This window comes from Sorex araneus, chromosome 8, assembly GCF_027595985.1.
Source record: "Sorex araneus isolate mSorAra2 chromosome 8, mSorAra2.pri, whole genome shotgun sequence".
Classification (NCBI taxonomy): Eukaryota; Metazoa; Chordata; class Mammalia; order Eulipotyphla; family Soricidae; genus Sorex; species Sorex araneus.
Genome location: NC_073309.1, coordinates 42,857,227 through 42,876,099, shown reverse-complemented (window position 1 = coordinate 42,876,099; position 18,873 = coordinate 42,857,227). Strand labels below are relative to the sequence as shown.

Here is an 18,873-nt window from a genome sequence, read left to right as displayed (position 1 = left end):
TGCACCAGCCCCAATTCTCTATATACTTTATACTTTGGTTTGTTTTTATTTTTGTTTTGGGCCACACCCGATGATGCTCAGGGGTACTCCTGGCTCTGAACTCAGGAGTCACTTCTGGCAGTGCTCAGGGGACCATATGGGGTGCCAGGGATTGAACCTGGGTCAGCCGCATACAGGGCAAGTGCCTGGCCCACAGTACTATCTTTCCAGCCCCTGTGGTTTTATTTTTCAATGTTGTGGTGCTGGGGCTTGAGCCCAGGTCTCACGGATACAAGGCAGGCACGTTGCCACTGAGCCACATCTTTAGTGGCAAAAACCCTTTGCTGAGAAAGGAGGGAAGGAGAGGAAGTCAGAGTCAGAGGGGAGTTGAGTCAGAAGTAGAGACCCCTTGCTGAGTAAGGAAACAGCCAGGAGCCAAGAGCCACAAAATGCCTTGAGAGACAGACTTTGCAGGAACCAGTGTCTCCCTGGGCCGCCTCACCAGAAATTTAGGATTCTTCACCCAACAAGACCCACTGAAGACCGATGACCTCCAGGCCTGTCTGACACTTCCCCTATGTGGTTCACACTCCCTGAAGTTGCAATAGAAACCACATCCACAATCAACCCAGACTTCATCCCCTGCATCTGGCTCTGATTTCCAGGCCCCCCTAATTAATAATGATTGTCAGGCTTAATCCCCGCCCCCCCATCCAAGGGGCCATCCAAGGGGCCACAGCAGATAGTGAACCTGCCTTGTACGTGGCTGATCTGGGTTCAACTCCTGGCACCACTATGTGGTCCATCTATGTGGTCCCCCAAGCACCACCAGGAGTGATCCCTTTGTGCAGAGCCATAAGTAAGCCCTGAGGACCGCCCCAAAACAAGCAAACAAAATCACCCCCCCTCCCCCGCCTAAATTAGGGTCCAGACAGCACCCTGAACTCTTTGGAATGCCTGAGCCGGTCTCAGCACATGGGCCTTGGGAGCTTATGTAAAGCACCTAACAGTCTTGCAGTCTCTGAATGTTTTGAATAAAGGTGGAAAAAAAGAGAAAAGGCTGGCAATTAGCAAGCTAAACTACCCACCTCCAGTGTTAAGATAAAAACAGCACAATAAGATCAGGGAAAGCAGAGTGAAAGGAATAAGAAACCAAGTGCACAACACAGACAACTGCAATTTAGCGTTATTAATGAGATAAGATCAAACCGAAGGAAAAGAGAGGTAATAGTGAGGATCTCAAGGGGGGCCCCACTTGACAGGTTGTCCCCCAGCAGTCATGGTGACCCTGGGTTCTCCAGGATTCTCTGGGGCAGTCAGTTGAGCCTTCTGTGATGATGTTTTTCTTTACTGAGCCTCGTGGGTTTATGTTACTTTCCCATCTAACTTCCCATGTAATCATCTTTTTTTTTTCTTTTTGGGTCACACCTAGTGATACACAGGGGGCACTTCTGGCTCTGCACTCAGGAATTACCCCTGGCGGTGCTCAGGGGACCATATGGGATGCTGGGAGTTGAACTCGGGTTGGCCGCTTGCAAGGCAAACGCCCTACCAGCTGTGCTATCACTCCAGCCCCTGTAATCATCTTCTAAGCAACCCTTCAGTAAGGGTTGCTCCTGAGCATAGAGCCCAGAGTAGACCCTGAGCAGAGGTAGGGGTTGAGGGGGATGTAAGCCCCCTGCCCCCCAAAGTGAAATACCTCACAAAGGTAAGCACTGTAGGATTTTATTGATATGAAATCTGAAAAAAAAACTACAATCAATCAGAGAATAGATAGGCGGCTATGAGTAATGGAGACCGGAGGAAGTAGGGTGAGAGTATGGAGAACTGAAACGGATGGAAGGGGCCAAAAAGTACAAAATTCCAATCATAGATCCTGCTATGTAACTTATAGCACTGTGATGGCTATTGATAATACTGTCCTGTATAGTGGAGAGTTCCCAAGAGAATAGATCTGGACATTTTCTCGTCATAGGACCTCTCAAAGGGCTGGCACACATGCGGGCACCTGAAGTTCAATCCTCAACTCTGCAAGATCACCAGAGCACAGGTGGCCCGCTAGTACTCAGCTGGGAGTAGCCCTGAGCACCAGCAACATGGCCCCCTCCCCCCAACACACACCCAAAGAAAAGAACTGTAAGGGCTGGAATGATACCCCCCCAAGGGGAAGAAGGTGCTTGCCTTGCATGCAGCTGACCCAGGTTCCATCTCCGGAACCACAGATGGTCCCCAAGGCACCACCAGGAGTGATCCCTGAGCACAGAATCAGAAGCAAGCTCTGGATGTGTTCCCCAAACAGATGTACGTATGTGAGGTCATGGAAATGCACTAGACTTCCTGAGATCATCGTTTTGCAATATGCATAATGAACAAATCGGTGTTGCACAACCTCAAGGTTTTACAACGTCTCTGGTCAATTCCATCTCAATATCACTGGGAAATAAGAAAGGGAAGGAAAAACAAAGAACGGCACGGATGACCGATACAAGCAATGAAACGCAGAACGAAACAAGCGATCTTAATTCAGTAAGGTGGAATGTGATCTATAAGCCTCGGGACAGGAAGCATAATTCACCCCATGTGACACTGGCAAGGTTGAGTCATTGGCCAAAGTTCACACAGCCAGGTAGTGACGAAACTGGAGTTGTTTTCTGTTTCTGTTTTTATTTTGCTGCCACGTCCCGTGGCGCTCAGGAAATACTCCAGGACAATTGAGACGTCCTATACGCAATGCCCATGCTTAGTTGTGATTTGATTTCATGTTCGTTTTGGGGTCACAGCCAGCGACCAGGGCTTCCTCCAGGCTCTGAGCTCAGAGAGAGCTCCTAGAGGGACTCCGGGACCATTGTTCTGGGAATCGAACCCGGGTCAACCACATGCAAGGCAAGTGCCTTATTTGTTCTACTATCGCTCTGGCCCCTTCCCTGGGATTTTTTTCCCCCCTTTTTGGGCCACACCCCGCGATGCTCAGGGATCACTCCTGGCTCTGTGCTGAGGAAATCACTCTGGCGGTGCTCGGGGGACCCTATGGGGTGCCGGGCATGGACCATGCGGTGGCCGCGTCCAAGGCAAGCGCCTTACCTGCTGTACTCTCCCACCCACGAATTTGAATCCATCTACACAGCCCCCCACGCTGCTCCCAGACTCTGCGCTCTGTCGCCACCTGGCGAGCCCCGAGGGCTTCTTTGCAGCCTTCCCCGCCCCTCCCCGGCTACGTTTGGGGGTGACCACCGCCCACCCGCAGCGACTGAGGGGTGGGGTACTCCCTCCCCAGGTTTCCTTCTCAAACATCCTCCGAGTTTCTCGCTCGGCTTCCCCCCCCACCCCCCAGCCGGCTCAGCTCCGCGTTCCAGCCACGCGCTCCAGGGCGCCGCCGCCCAGCCCCGCGCCGCTTTCTATCTCCGCGGGCAGCGGGGAGGGGCCGTGCCCCGAGCTCCAGGAGCTTCACAGCCGAAATGCTCCCCCACAGCCACCGGGTCAGGGGTCTGTAGCCTTAGGACACTCCGTCCCCTTCACACACCGCCCCCCCCCGCCCCCCACCCCAGACCCCAGAGCACCGGGCCCTCCACTGACTTGCTGCGAGGAGGAATTGACTAGTTGGACCACCAGGGGACCACCAAGGGACCTGGATAGTTGCTGATGGAGCCCCTGACCTTCAGTGATACGGGGGCCTTGAGTCCGAGCAGGAGAAAAATCAGATCCATTCAAGACATTTGCTGTCCGAACACTGTTTTATGAGACTCCACTTGGAGACCCCAGAAATGTCCCTTTCTCTGATGCCAATGGAGTTGGTGCCATCCTCTCTCCCCACGCACACACCCAAGGGTGTTTAAGGGCTCTTCCTGGCTCTGTGCCCAGGAGGGACCATATGTGGTGCCAGTTCCAAAGTGAAGTTTCCGCTTTCAAAGCAAGTGCCTGGGGTCAGAGGCATAGCACAGCTGGGAGACGCGTGCCTTGCATGAAGCCTACCTGGGTTTGATCCATATGGTCCCCCTGAGCACTGTCAGGTGTGGACGCAAAACAATAAACAAACATTTTTTAAAGCAAATGCCTTACTTCTTGTGTTCTCTCTCTCTCCCCTCCCCACTCTCTCTCTCTCTCTCTCTCTCTCTCTCTCTCTCTCTCTCTCTCTCTCTCTCTCATGCTAATAGAGTGTTTGTTGTTGTCTGGGTTTTTTTTTAACCACATCCGGCTGTGCTCAGACCTTTTAACTGGCTCTGGACTCAGAGATCACCCCAGGCAGGCTGGGGGACCATATGGGATGCTGGGGATCTAACCTGAGTTGGCTGTGAGCAAGGCAAATCCTCCTCACACTGTACTATGCAAATGCCCTAAATGCTGTACTATCTGTCATCCCTCGAAGCTTGTTGTTTGTTTGTTTTTGGAGCCATCCCAGGCGGTGCTGGGGGTTCCTCCTGGCACTGCCCTCAGGAATCACTCCTGGCAGTGGTGTTCTGGGAGTAAGCCCAGATCTACTACATGCAAGACAAGGCCATTGCCCTACCCCACTGTAAGATCTAGGCAAATTCATTATCCAGATGTTCTATCTCTCTGTCCCTCCACCCCCACCCACCACCGCCAGCCAGACTTTTTTTGGGGGGAGGGCTTTTTGGGTCACACCCAGCGATGCACAGGGATTACTCGTGGCTCACGCACTCCTGGCGGTGCTCAGGGGACCATGTAGGATGCTGGGAATCAAACCCCGGTTGGCCGCAAACAAGGCAAACACCCTCCCCACTGTGCTATAGCTCCAGCCCCGCCAGACTTACATTTAATTGACAAAATTATAGGCACTAACCTTCACAGAAATTTCAGAGAAAGTTGAGGTCTGGAAGACACTCTCAGCTCCGGATGTAAGTGATCAGCAGCCTTCGAAGACCAAAACCCTATCCCAAACTCCAACATGCAGTAGGAGTACCAGGAGGGCTTTGAAACTCCAGGGGCTGGAGAAATATATTGCACAGGCAGGCGGGTGCTTGCCTTGCACGCAACCCATCTGGGTTGGAGTCCCAGAATACCATAAGGTTCCCTGAGCACCACCAGGAATGATTCCTGAGTAACAGAGTTACAGCAGAGCCATGAGTAAGCCCTGAACACTGCCAGGTATGACTCAACAACAGATAAAATTCTGATAGGGGAAACCCACCCCAGAGAGTTTCTCATGCAGGGTGGGGCTGGGATTTTGAATTTGTGTGGTCAGGAGAAGGGATCAGGACCATTTGGAGAACCCAAATGCTCAGAGCCCAGAGCCCAACGTGCTGCCTGCTTCAGAGGGTCATATTAGCCCTTCAGTACCATGCACAGTCAAAGAGATAGTTTGGAGAGGGGGCGCTTCCTCTACACAGCCGACGTGGATTTGATCCCCGGCAACCTATATGGCTCTCCAAGCCTGCCAGGAGGAAGCCCTGAGCACCACCCGGTGTGGCCCACAAACCAGAGAGAAAGAGAGAACAGAGATTAAGGCACTTTCCTTGTGTGCATGTGGCTTTCCCTGGTTCAAATCTCCAGCATTATGCATGGTCCTCTGAGCACTGCCGGGGGGTCAGTCCTGAGCACAGAGCCAGAAACAGCCCTCCAGGCCCTGCTAGGAGTGCCCCAAACACTCACCTCCACAAAAAAAGAACACCACCAAGTGGGTCAGAGAGATAGCTTCAGAGGCTGAGCACATGTAAGAGACTAGCTCTGTCCCTAGCACTCCAAAGTCCTCCAAGTGCCACAGGGCGGGGACCCTAAACCAAAATAAATAGAAAGAATGAAACCAAGGGTTACAGCTGGGGTTTAGCTGCAGAGCACATGCAAGGCATGTGTGAATCCTGTATTCGAAACACATGTCAGGTATGGCCACTCAACAGCAAGGTTAAAATGCCCTTTAAAGTGGCTATGTGGTGGGGCTGGAGCAATAGCACAGCAGATAGGACGTCTGCCTTGCACACAGCCAACCCGGGTTCGATTCCCAGCATCCCATATGGTCCCCTGAGCACCGCCTGGAGTAATTCCTGAGTGCAAAGCCAAGAGTAATCCCTGTGCATCGCCGGGGGTGACACAAAAAGAAAAAGAACAAAAACAAAGAAAAACAGTGGCTATGCAGGAGCCAGAGAGACAGTATAGTGAGAAGGGCATTTGCTTCACATGCAGCCAACCCAGGTTCTATCCCTGGCATTCCTGAATTCAGAACCAGGAGTAACCCCTGAGCATCACCTGTAAGTAAATAAAAGGTCTCTTTAAAAAATATAAGTAAATAAATAAAAAATAAAGTGGTCATGCATAGGGGTCAGAGTGGGTAGGGCGCTTTCCTCGCACATGGCCAACCCAGGTTCCATCCCCAGTATCCCATATGGTCCCCTGAGCACCACCAGGAGTGATTCCTGAATACAGGGTCAGGAGTAACCCATGAGCATAGTCTGGTGTGGCCCCCGAAACAAAAAATTTTAAATAAAATAAAGTAACTATGTATGGTGCTGGGAAATGTGCAGTGGTGAGAGACAGCTGTTGGAATCTTGTATGTTTGGTACCCAATCATGAACAACTTTGTAACTGTGTATCTCACAGTGGTTTAATTTAAAAAAAAAAGGTAAAAAAACGAAGTGACTGGGGCTGGAGCAATAGCACAGCAGATAGGGTGTTTGCCTTGCACACGGCCGGCCCGGGTTCGATTCCCAGCATCCCCTATGGTCCCCTGAGCACTGCCAGGAGTAATTCCTGAGTGCAGAGCCAGGAGTAACCCCTGAGCATCACCGGGTGTGACCCAAACGGCAAATAAATAAATAAATAAATGAAAAATGAAGTGACCATATAAAAAGGTCTGACCATCCAGTGCTGATCTGAAATTTTTCCCTGCTACAGGTCCAGCATTTTCACTTCAATCCTTTGCTCCTTATAGCGTTCTTTCTCTCCCCCTGCGGGAGACGAGGATTCCCTTTCCTTCTGGGCACAAAATCACTGAGTTTCCCCATCTCTTTTTTTATGGGCTGGTGACAAATGTCAAATCAAGGTTGTGAGGTCTGTAAAGAGGATTATTTCTTGTCCTGATGACATGAATCACAATCTCTGAGTGGGAGGGAAAAACCCAACCTGCTCTTCTTCCTCCTTTATTCCCAGCGTCCTCTGCGGCACTCCTGGTAGAACGTTTTCCCATTGTGTTTGAATTATTGATTTGCTGTCTGACTTTCTTAAGAGTTTTGAGTTGCTCAAGGGCAGGACATTTGAAGAAAAAAAAGTGGGGGGAAGCTGTTTGAAGAAAAAAAATTGTGTGATAAAGGACTGTTTATTTTTCTACTATTTGCCCAGTCTGTTGTAAATAAACGAGATAACCGTGTGTGTGTGTGTGTGTACACGCGTGTGCGTGTGTGTGTGCGCGTGTGTGCGCGTGTGTGTGTGTGTGTGTGTTTGTGGGGGGGGGCCTCATGGAGGCCACATCAGATATGGTGGCAAGTTTGAGATTTGCAGGGCTTTGGGTCAGAGCAGTGAGGGGCTGGAGGCTTTGGGGGGGACACCTTGTAGGCATGTGGTTTGAATGGAACTGTCACTCTCTTGGGACAGTCTCAGGCAAGTGTCCACACCCCAATAGGCCCTTCCCTAGTGTTTGCCCATGAACCTCAATGACTGACTGAGGGAAGGGGTTTCCCGGCCCCTGCCCATGCGCCGGTCCCTGTATCGGGAGGTGCTGAGCGCGTGTCCTGGCTGCCCCCTGATGCCCTGATCCTCGATGTGTCCCTGGCCCTGGCTCAGCCTCCCTGGCAGGCTGGTCCCCAACCCATGTCCCCTCTGTCTGAAGTTCAGATTCTCCATCCAGGTGGGTTCAAGGGTGCCTGAGGGTGCTAAACTGACCCTCCAACCTTGAGCCTGGGGCTCCTACAGAGCTGGGGGAGGGGTCAAGGAGGCCCGCTGGGAAGTCAGCAGCTGGAGATTAGAATTCCTGGAATCAGAAGAAGAAAGGAGGCAGAAGGATCCAGGAGTGAGCTCAGGCAGGGTCAGCCAGGGTGTGGGGCTGTATCAGGAGCCCCTCCCGCGTGCCAGCCTGGGCCTGGCACCTGCTACTTCCCTACTCTTATACGGGGCTGGAGTGTAATTACATAAAGTAAGAGTACTTGTATAAGTACTCTTATACAAGTGCCAGCAGGGAGGGCACTTGTCTTGCACAAGATGAACTCGGGTTCTATCCCCTGCATCCCCTATGGTCCCCCTGAGCCCCACTAGGAGGTAGACCTGAACACTGCCATGTGAGGCACCCCAAAAGCAAAATGAAACCATACTATTGTTATGGGTGCATTGTGTTGTATTTGTAAAAAGCAAGGTGGTTGGGTGAGCATGTTTGGGGGGTGGTTCCAAAGTAGTGCTGGGGGCATGGTGAGCTACACCCATGTGTTTCCATGCTGGGGCCTGGTGAAGCAGTGTTTCAGGCAGGTGGAGCTGGGGGCCTCCAGGACCACATCCGAGAGCAGGGTGAGGGGGTGGTGGGGGAGGCATGAGGGCCAAGGGACCAGACTCTGGTCCATGCACATGCAAGACATGCCCCTGCCTCTGAGTCATTGCCCTTAAATGATGTTTTATTGTATCAGTCATGCATTACTTACAAAACTACCCTACATAAAGTCACTTTTTTTTTTTTTTTTTGCTTCTGGGCCACACCCAGTGATGCTCAGCGGTTACTCCTGGCTCTTTACTCAGGAGTCACTCCTGGAAGACTTGACTGGGGGGAACTTTATAGGGTTCCGGGGATCAAACTGAATTTTGGCCACATGCAAACACTCCCTACCCTCTGTACTATTGCTGAGTCACTTTCTGCTGAAGACAGAGGAAAACAAACTCAGAGAAGTGCATTCATTTGCTCAGGGACAACCAGCAAGCAAAGTTCATCTTTGTGAAGGACCAGGGGCCAGAGCCATAGGACTACTGGGAGGACGCCTGCTTTGCACATGGTCAACCTGGGTTTGATCCCGGGTACTCCATAAGGTCCCCTGAGTCCACCAGGAGAGATCTCTGAGCTCAGGACCTGGAGTAAGCACCTCAGGGTGTTCCAACCACCCCCCCCACCCTACCCTCCCAATTAAAACCCAAGTATGAACTTCAGCAGGGGATGCAGCACAGACCCACCGTGCTGTGAGAGGTCCTGGGTTCCACCCCAGACACATCAGCAGATCAAAAGCCAAAAAGCATTTAACTTTGGGCTGGAGGGATAGTACAGCGGGTAGGGGTTTGCCTTGCACACCACCCAGGTGTGATCCAAAAAGCTATATAGCACTTAACTTTAGTCAAGAGGCTGGGGTCGGGGCGCCCCACTTTTCTTCCTTTCCCTCCGGGGCCTGTCTCTCCTTATCACCAGCTTCTCCATTCCCAAGGGCACCCCGCACCTTATTTGGAAGCGGGCTTGTTCCATTCCTGGTCAGTTTCAAGGACATTTCCCACCCCAACACCCCCCCCGCTGCCCTCCCCCGCGGGCCTGAGCTGCGCGGGGGGGTGGAGGGGGCAGAGGGTTGATGCTTTGCAAGCACAAGGCGCAAATAAGGCAGCTCCGGTTGGACGAATACGCCCAGCTTGGGAGTCCTGGGTGGCCGGGTTCCAACCCCGTCTGGGACGGCCTCCCCATCCCCGGGGAGACAGGGACGCCCCTCCCCAGCCTTATCTCCCAGCTTTTCGGTTCCCACGGGCCAGGCGCATAAAAGCGCGCGGAGGCAGGGCCCCCGCACTGACGCCATGGCCCCCCTGTGTCCCTGGCTGCTGCTCCTGGCCCTGGCGGCCGTGCCCGCCGCGCGCGGCGGCTGCCCGGCGCCCGCCGACCTCAAGCACGCCGACGGCTCGCGCACCTGCGCCATCCTCTTCGACAAGAGCGACCCCTACTACGAGAACTGCTGCGGGGGCGCGCAGCTGGCCGTGGAGCCCGGCGCCGACCTGCCCTACCTGCCCTCCAACTGGGGCAACGTGGCCTCGTCGCTGGTGGTGGCACCGCGCTGCGAACTCACCGTGTGGTCGCGCCGCGGCAAGGACGGGAAGACCCGCAAGTTCAGCTCCGGCAGCTACCCGCGTCTGGAGGAGTATCGGCGCGGCGTGCTGGGCGACTGGGCCGACTCCATCTCCGCGCTCCACTGCAGGTGCCCCGCCCCCGCCCACCCCGACCCCGGAGTCCCTGGCACGCAGTCAGCCGCCCCCTGCCCCGCAAGCCCTGGGTCCCAACTCCCGGATTCCCAACCCAGAACCTCCAGCACCCCAACCCTTAGGGTCCCCGCTCCGTTTGCTCTCACCACCCTAGCATGGGGGTGGGGAACCCCAGAACCATCGTGCCTTACCCGCCCAGCTTTGCAATCCCAGTCCTGAAACTGGCCTCGACCCAGTTCTAGGAACATCCTGTGTCGCCCTCATGGCCCGATGCAGACACCCCTACCTAGATCTTCCCGTTGAGCCTCAGCCTGGAATACGAGTTCCAGCATTCCTGAGAGATTTCTGGAAACCTTCCCCACACAACTGTGGGGGCCTCACTCCAATTTTGCACTGGAATTTCCCAACTCAGACCCTGTGACCGGACACCTAGCTACCCTCGCTGGCCTGGTCTCCCACCCTATCTCAGGCTTCTAGAACCTTCCATACCTTAAATCTTTGAGCCCCTTGTGATACTTTTTGATTCTGTTGCAGGTGCTACTGATGCCTCGGAGGTCCCATATCTCCACCTGCCCCTGAGTGCTGCATCCCTGACCTGACCTGTCCCCAGGGTCCCCTGAAGGTCCCAGCATGGCCTCTAAGAGGAGACCCCTGCTCCCACCCTGCTATGCCTATAATACAGCCCTTGTGACACTCTGTCCGCCATCTGTGTGTGCTTGGGACTAGGGTCTCCAGGATCAAGGCAGGCTCAGCCCATACCTGGCTTGTCCCCACACTAGAAAGTGACATGGCTTTCCACATGCACAAAGTCACAGCCCTGAAGGATTTCTGTGCTACAAACTGTTTGGTAAATGCGGAAATTCTCCCTAAAATCTGGGCCAAGCCCTCTCCTCTGGCAGGGACAGCATGGGGGACATGAATCCCTGGCCTTAGCATGCAACACTTTTCGCCTACCCCCCAAACACACAGACACACTTGCCCCCACATGTAGAGACACTTTGGTTTGAATTTGGAGATTTTCGATCTGTCCTTTGCTGCGTCCATCTTCCATCAGGGGATCACACCTCTTGGAGGAACCCTGGTTTGGGAGCCCTGGAGAAGTTAGAGACAGAAAGGGTCTGCTGGGGAGGGGAGAGAGGGGACACTGTGTCAGGAGTAGAAGTATGGAGTGAGAGGAGGAGAATTCAGGGAGACTCAGAGCTGAAAGTTACGAGGGATGGGCCAATGCCATAGTATAGCCAGCAGGGTATTTGCCTTGCACGCAGCCAACCCGAGTTCAATCTCCAGCATCCCATATGGTTCCCTGAGCAACACCAGGAGAAATTCCTGAGTGCAGAGCCAGGAGTAACCCCTGAGCATCAAGTGTGACCCAAAAAGCAAAAAAAAAAAAAAGTTAGGGGGAAGCCCAAATGTCGATGAGTGGTAGAGCTTGCATTTTTAATGTGTCTGAGTTTGTCTGAGTTTGATCCCTAGACCCCCAGCCCACAGAAGATTGAGGGGGCAGAGAGCTCGCTCACAGGAGGTCCAAGTTTGATCCCTGGAAACCCATGGTTCTTGAGGATCACTGTCAGGAATGACCAAATACAGTGCTGGGTGTGGCCCAGAGAGAGAGAGACAGACAGACAGAGACAGTGAGCAGAGGGAGACACAAAGGGAGACAGAGAAAAAGAGAGAGAGACAAAAAGAGGTAAGTGAAGATCCTGAATCCAGGCACTTCATCCACTGGGATATGGGTCCGGGTTGGTGCCGAGGTTCGGGCCAGGATCCAGGACTACTGTTATGCCAGTGCAGTTGTAACCCAGGATGGGTATCCCTGTCCCTTTGGCACATACACTGATCAATCCGACCCACAAAGCTTTATTGAGCAGGGAGCACTGGCCAAGCACCGACCCGGGAGGAAGGAGCTGGGTGCTCCTGAGGCTGGGAGAGCAGCAGGGAAATGCCAGTGGGACACCCACTCGGGATGTGAGAAGCCAGTTGCAGGGTGGGGCTGAGGGATCTGGGGGTTAGGGGATTTTAGGAGGGGTTGAGGGAACAGGGAGGTGCTACTGGGCCAGGGAGATGTTAAGAGGATCAGAAAGTGCTAAGGGCCGGGGGTGCTAAGTATCAAGGGATGTTTGAGGTTGGGGCATGTGGAGTCAAGGGTGATCAGGGTCAAGGGGTACTCTGGGTCAAGGGGTGTTGGGGGTACTTGGAGCCAGGGATACTCAGGGTCAGGAGTCAGGGTCCTGAGGACAGGAGTGTTGAAGTCAGGGGTATTCAGGATTGGGGTGCTCAGGGTCAGGGGGTGCTTAAGGTCAGGGTGCTGGGATTGGGGGGTTCCAGAAGCCAGGGCACTCTGGGTAGGGGATGTTCAGGGTAAAAGGGTATAGGGGGTCAGGGTTCCTGGGATTGGGGTGCTAGGGGTGGGGTACTTAGGTCAGTGGTACTAGGGATGGGGGTACTCAGGTCAGGGGGCTCTAGAGGTTGGGGTGCTCAGGGTTGGGGTGCTAGAGGTCAGGGTGCTAGGAGTTAGGGTTCTAGGGGTGGGGATGCTAGGAGTTTGGGTGCTAGAGGTGCTGGAGTTGGGGTGCTAGGGATACTAGGGTTAGGGTGCTAGGGGCTATGGTTCTAGGTATTGGGTTGTAGGGTTGGATTGTAGGGTTGGAGTGCTAGGGGTGCTAGGGGTTGGGGTGCTAGGTATTGGGGTGCTAGGGATGCTGCAGTTGGGGTGCTATGAGTGCTAGGGTTGGGGTGCTGGGGGCTATGGTTCTAGGTGGTGGGTTGTAGGGTTGGGTTGTAGGGTTGGAGTGCTAGGGGTGCTAGGGGTTGGGGTGCTAGGGATTGGGTACTCAGGGTCAGGTGCTCAGGGTCGGAGTGCTGGGATTAGCCAGGCAGACCCAGCCTGTCACTCTCGGAGCTGCACGGACACGGAGGAGTCCGTCACCCGGGTCCGAAGCAGCCCACCAGGCTCCATCCGATTCTTGGTCTTGTGCATGAAGTGGACGAAGCGCACGCCCGAGCCGTAGTGACGGAACACGTGGGACACCTGTGAAAGGGCAGCCGGCCTTGTCCTATCCCTATCACGCCAGCCTCGTCCTGGTCCCCAGCACACTCAGGGGACCCATCAGACCCAGCCTCATCCTATCCCCATCAGGTCTGGCCGCATCCTGGTCCCCAACAAGCCTGGCCTTGTCCTGACCCCAGCAGGCCCAGCCTTGTCCTGTTCCTATCAGACCAGCCTCGTCCCGGTCCCCAATACACTTGGCGTCATTCTGGCTCCATCAAGGCCCGGCCTCGTCCTGGTCCCCATCAGAGCCGGGGTTGCCACCGCCCACCCCCTCCCACCACGCCGCGCTCTGAGGACCTTACACATGTGCTGGCTGCGGCCAACCGGGTCACAGAGCCTCACCTGGATCCAGCGGCCGGGGGGCCCTTTGGCAGAGGTGCGGGGCGTCACATGATGCTGGGCGAGGACCGTGTGGCGGTCAGCAGCCAGCAGCCAGACGTGCAGCTCATAGACGCTCTCGTCGAGGTGGCTGTCCTCGTACCTGGGAGCAGGCCCGGCCTCCAGCTGCCACCACTGCCCCCACCCCACTCACCATGACCACCGGCCCCTGCCTGCACCCAGTGGGGACGGGGACAGCCCAGCCCAGAATTCAGGTGACGCAGCTGGGGCTGGGGGGTCATGGCTGTGCACCCATCTTTCCAAGCTTCTCAAAATGTGCACCGTGACCCCAAGGGGCTTAAATAACTAAATGAGGGAAGGCTGAAAATAATTGTTCAAAGGGGCCAACAGGGCAGCCAAGGCGGACCCCGTAGCGCAGGGCGTGATAGGAGTTGGGGGGTCCAGGAGACGAGACTTGATCTCCGGGGTTGCCCGGGGGCACCTACCAGTCCATGACGGTGATGTCCGGCTGCTCATCATCCAGCAGCTCCTCCCACAGGCCCTCGGCCAGCAGGTCCAGGCACTGCTGCTTCACGGTCCAGCTGCGGGAGCAGGACCCCTTGAGCACAGTGCCCGGGGGGCACCCCGGGCCCCGCATACGGACTCTCAGCTCATGGCCCCATGCTCTGGGCCCTGCTGCTTTGGGCTTCTGTTCATTTGGTTTGGTCTGAGGGATCCATCGGGCAGTGCTCAGGGCTGACTCCTGGCTCTGTGCTCAGGGATCACTCCAGGCGGGGCTCAGGGGACCCCAGGAGGCACACCTTCTCTTCCACAAGCAAAAGCAGATTTGAGTAAAGGCCAAGGAGTGGGGGGGGTTGGAATAGCCATACTGGGGGTTAGGCACTTGCCTTTAGTCGACCTGGGTTCATTCCCGGGCACTCTATGGGGTCCCCTGAGCTGCATCAGGAGTGACCCCTGAGCTCAGCCCTGAGCAGCTCAAACCCTTTCCCGGGGTGGGGGGGTGAAAAAAAGACTGGGGCGACTCTTCCCTGTCCCAGAAAAGTGGCTGAGAGGGGGACCCTTTAGAGCAGCGCTTTGCTGGCCCCTCACCCTCTAGTTTCACCCACTGCCCCCCTCCCCAGCACCCCGGCTCTCTGCTCACGGAGCAGCAGCCTGAGGCTCAGAGATGCCACGTCCGTTTCTGCGGGAGACCCCTCAGCGAGAGTAGGGGAGGACTCGAGTGCAGGTCATGGGGCAGGGTGGGCACCCACCTAAGGTTCTGCTGGAGGTTCTCGATCCTGATGTGCCACCCCCGGAAATTGCCTGAGAGGAGGAGGGTGGCTGCGGTGAGAGGAGCCCCTCTCCCCGTCTACCCTCCCCCACCTCCCCCCCATTTCAGGGGCAGCCTCCAAGCGCTTACCCAGAGTCTCCAGGGGCTTCCGGGTGGGGCCCACGGGGGGTGCCGGCTCATAAATGTTGATGCCTGAAATGTAGAGGGGTGGAGTGGCGCCTCAGGAGGGCAGGAAGCCCCGCCACACACACACACACACACACACACACACACACACACACACACACACACACACACCCTTCATCTCCTGCCCCCAGGGCTTCGTGGCAGAGCAGGAATCCTTGTCCTGCCAGCTGGGCAGGGCCAGCCTGGCGGGGATGAGTAAGTCAGGGCTGGGAGCACTGAGGAGGTCCTGGGGAGGGGAGGGGGAGCAGGCACAGATGGGGTGCAGGGAGAGGTTCTGAGGAGACAAAGAAGGGGACCAAAATCGAAGGAATGAATGAGTGAATAAATCAATAAGGGAGCCGGATAGTACAGTGGGTAGGACGCTTGCCTCACAAGAGCGGCTGGCTTGGATTTGGTCCCTGGCATCCCAGAGGGCTCCCTGAGCCCTGCGAGGAGATTCCTGAGCACAGAGTCAAGAGTAAGCTCTGAGCACCCTGGGTGTTGCCCCCAAACAAAACAAAGAGCAACATGCCCAAGGTGCAAGAGAAGGGGTGCCTCGTGAGAGAGAAGACTGCAGAGCAGGCGAGCGAGGATGGGGGTTAGGACGTTTGCCCTGCATGATGCTGTCTCCAGGTCAGGGGATGGCACCATATGATCCCCTGGGCACCCTTGGGTGCAGCCCTGCCTGAAAGCCCCAGAACTATGACCCCGGAGTCCCTTGAGCACCACGGGGTGACTCAGAGGACCCCGGCACTGCAGATCCCCGACAATACCTATTTATTCTCAGGGACTTCACATTCCCACCACTGACCCCATGGGTCAAGAATCTCTGGAAGTTGGGGCCGGAGCGATAGCACAGCGGGTAGGATGTTTGCCTTGCACACGGCCGACCCGGGTTCGAATCCCAGCATCCCATATGGTCCCCTGAGCACCGCCAGAAGTAATTCCTGAGTGCATGAGCCAGGAATAACCCCTGTGCATTGCCGGGTGTGACCCAAAAAGAAAAAAAAAAAAAAGAATCTCTGGAAATTGGGGCCGGAGCGATAGCACAGCGGGTAGGGTGTTTGCCTTGCACACGGCCGACCAGGGTTGGATCCCCGGCATCCTATATGGTCCCCCAAGCACCTCCAGGAGTAATTCCTGAGTGCAAAGCCAGGAGTAACCCCTGGGTGTGACCCAAAAAGAAGAAAAAAAAAAGAATCTCTGGAAGTGGGGCCAGAGCGATAGTACAGTGGGCAGCGGGGAGGCTGCCTGCCTGGCACTCAGCCCACCCAGGTTCGATTCCTCGGCAGCAGCCGGAGTGCAGAGACAGGAGTAACTCCTGAGCATCCCTGGGTGTGGCCCCCAAACAAACAAACCAACAAATCTCCGGAAATGACCCTCAGGGCTCCTGAGCACCCCTTGGAAGGCTCCCCGCACCCGCCAGAAGAAAAAGAGAGAGGCCGAGTGGAGGGAGAGCGAGGACAGAGCGGGTAGGGCGCTTGCCTGGCACGTGGCAGCCTCGGCCCGAATCCCCGAGCACCGCCAGGAGTGATCCCTGAGCACAGAGCCAGGAGTAAGCCCTGGGCATCGCCGATTGTGGCCCCCCCCAACCCCAACCGAGCCAAGAGTAGCGGAGGGAGGGAGAGAGGAGGGGAGCGGAGCGGGAGGGCGCGCGGGCAGAGGCGCGGGCGGGCGGGCGGGCGGGCGCGCACCTTCGGGGTTGGGCGAGCGCAGCAGGTTGCGGTAGAGCGGCCGCTGCAGCAGCAGTAGCTTCCAGGAGAGGCGCGGGGGCAGCTCCAGGCTCACCCCCGGCGACCCCCACTCCTCCAGCAGCAGCTGCCGCGCGTACGCCTCGGTCGGTGGCTCGGGCTGGGGCGGCTCGGGGGTCTCGGGGGTCCCGGGCGCCACGGGCGACGGCAGCGGCGGCGGCGACGGCGGCTCGCGCGGGCTGGCGGGCTCGTCCTCCAGGGCACGGGCACCGGCCCCGCGGGGCTCCCGCTCCTCCGCCATCCTCCGCCTCGGTCCGGACGACTGTCCCGGCTCCTCCGCGGGGCCCGGAGTGACCCGCGGGAGGGTGGAGGCGGGGCGCCCCGGCCGGCCGCTCCCCGAGGGGGTGTGTTGGAGGGGGTGTGGCAGGATCAGCCCCTGGCCCCTCCTCCGTCGGCCGAGAATCAGGGGGCCCCACCCCGCCATCCCACAGCCCCTTCCTGCCCCCAGGACGCCGAGCCCCTCCTCACCTGCCCGCACCCCCTGCCCTAATTTCCGCAGGGCCAACTGAGGACCCAGGCTCGCCCTGGGAGCTGCGAGGGCCCCGAGAGCTAATGCCAGGGCTCTCGGCTCTAATGAGGCCCATCGGTCTCGTTAACAGCCTGCGTGGCAGGATTAAAAGGTTCCCTAATGAGGCCCCCTTCCTCCCCGCTCCCCTTGAATTCTCTTCATGCGGAGAGGGGTGGGGGGGAGTTTTGGGTCCTGCCGCTTCCTGCTCTACCACCCGGGGATCCGCCCTCCGGGACCCCGAAACTCAAGGAGGAGGAGGGAAGAAAGAGCCTGGAGACAGACCTGGCGGGGGTTAAGGGGCGTCATGGAGGAGATGAGCGACCCCAGGGGCACAGGGGCAGAGAGGGAGGCAGCCACCCAGCTCGGGTTCCCATGCCCGTGTGGTGAGCCACATGGGCGACCCAGGCCTCCTCCCGCAGGTCAGGTGTGAGGGGCAGGAGGGAGGTGAGGAGGAAGTAGAGTGGCGAAGGAACCAGTCCTGCCGGATACCCACGGCACAGCCCGGCTGGCCACACCTGACCCAGGTACGCAAGGGCCAGAGGCCCAGAACCACAGCCCGGGACAGTGACCCACCCATCTGGTCCAGGGAAGGGGTGGGGGTCGCCTGCAAGTGCATCTCATCCGGGCCGGGGCGATGCTCTGTAGTAGAGCACCTGGCCCGGCTATGAGAGGCCTCGGGTTCGATTCCCGGCACCCTCTGCTACCCCACAGAGTCGCGACTGTCTTCCCCACCCCACCCCACAGACAAGGAAACAGCCTGTGCTCATCTGGCCCCACCGAACCCCACCTGCTTCCTGGCCCAGATTCCTGCCAGGCATGTGCTGGGACAAGAGGCCTGGAATTCACACCCCAGTGACGAGGGCACATAATTGGGGGCCACCCGGGTGGCGGCCAGGGCTCAGGGAGAAGTCAACACTTGTATCCACACCCCCTGGGACAGGGTGACTGCTGTCAGACCCATTCTGCAGATGAGGAAACCAAGGTGCTGAGAGCTTAGTCACCCCAGGTGCTGAGAGCTTAGTTACTCCTGGGTGCCGAGAGCAGGCTGAGACACACTGAGGCTCATATGAAACCCTTTGGTTCTGAGAAGCAAGTGGGGAACAGACACGGGACAGCCTCCACTCACCCTTTAGTCCCCGGGTGGAAACTAGTCACAAGACCCACATTCTCAGGCTGAGGGGAACTGAGGCAGGAGGGGTTGGAGAGATGTGTTGTCCTGGCATAGGAGGGAGCAAACCAAAGTGGGGAGTTGGGGAGTAGGGGAACCACACCTAGAGATTCCCAGAGTCCAGGACATCAGCGGATTAGGCCCCATGTGCCCAGAGATCATTCCAACACTGGATCTGGCAGCCAGCAACCCCCCTCCCCCCGCTCCTTGTTGGAAGAGGGGCTGCTGGGGGCAGGTGGAAGGGACTGAGCCTGCAGGGACCATGTGTGGAATCAGAGCTGTCCCCATGGGAATCCAGGGCCGGGAGTGGCCTTGAGCCAGACACCGAAAAGCAAGGCAGCTCTGAGAATCCACAGGCTGGAGGCCAAGCCCCCCTCTTTCTCCTCCTACCAAGGGGGTTCGCGTTTTTCTGTGCACGTACACAAGCGTGAACACGCGCATGCAAGAATCAGGGTCTTTTATCTGTTTGTTTATTTGGGGTTCACACCCGGCGGTCCTCAGGGGTTACTCCTGGCTCTGCACTCAGGAATTGCTCCTGCCTGTGTGATGGGA

General features: G+C 56.7%; 2 protein-coding genes across 2 annotated transcripts; one reads left to right on the top strand and one right to left on the bottom strand.

The window, feature by feature from the left end:
- Positions 1-9,672: 9,672 nt before the first annotated feature.
- On the top strand, positions 9,673-10,747 carry SYCN (syncollin). Its single transcript, XM_004617292.2, has 2 exons — positions 9,673-10,067; positions 10,606-10,747. Exons 1-2 carry the CDS (start codon positions 9,673-9,675, stop codon positions 10,613-10,615), a joined length of 405 nt encoding a protein of 134 aa, XP_004617349.1. The 3' UTR covers positions 10,616-10,747.
- A 1,289-nt stretch (positions 10,748-12,036) lies between these two features.
- On the bottom strand, positions 12,037-16,886 carry NCCRP1 (NCCRP1, F-box associated domain containing). Its single transcript, XM_004617291.2, has 6 exons — positions 16,589-16,886; positions 14,859-14,921; positions 14,710-14,761; positions 13,945-14,040; positions 13,463-13,601; positions 12,037-13,099 (listed from the first exon to the last, which is right to left on the bottom strand). The coding sequence occupies exons 1-6, from the start codon at positions 16,884-16,886 to the stop codon at positions 12,959-12,961; spliced, it is 789 nt and encodes a 262-aa protein (XP_004617348.2). The 3' UTR covers positions 12,037-12,958.
- Positions 16,887-18,873: the final 1,987 nt, after the last annotated feature.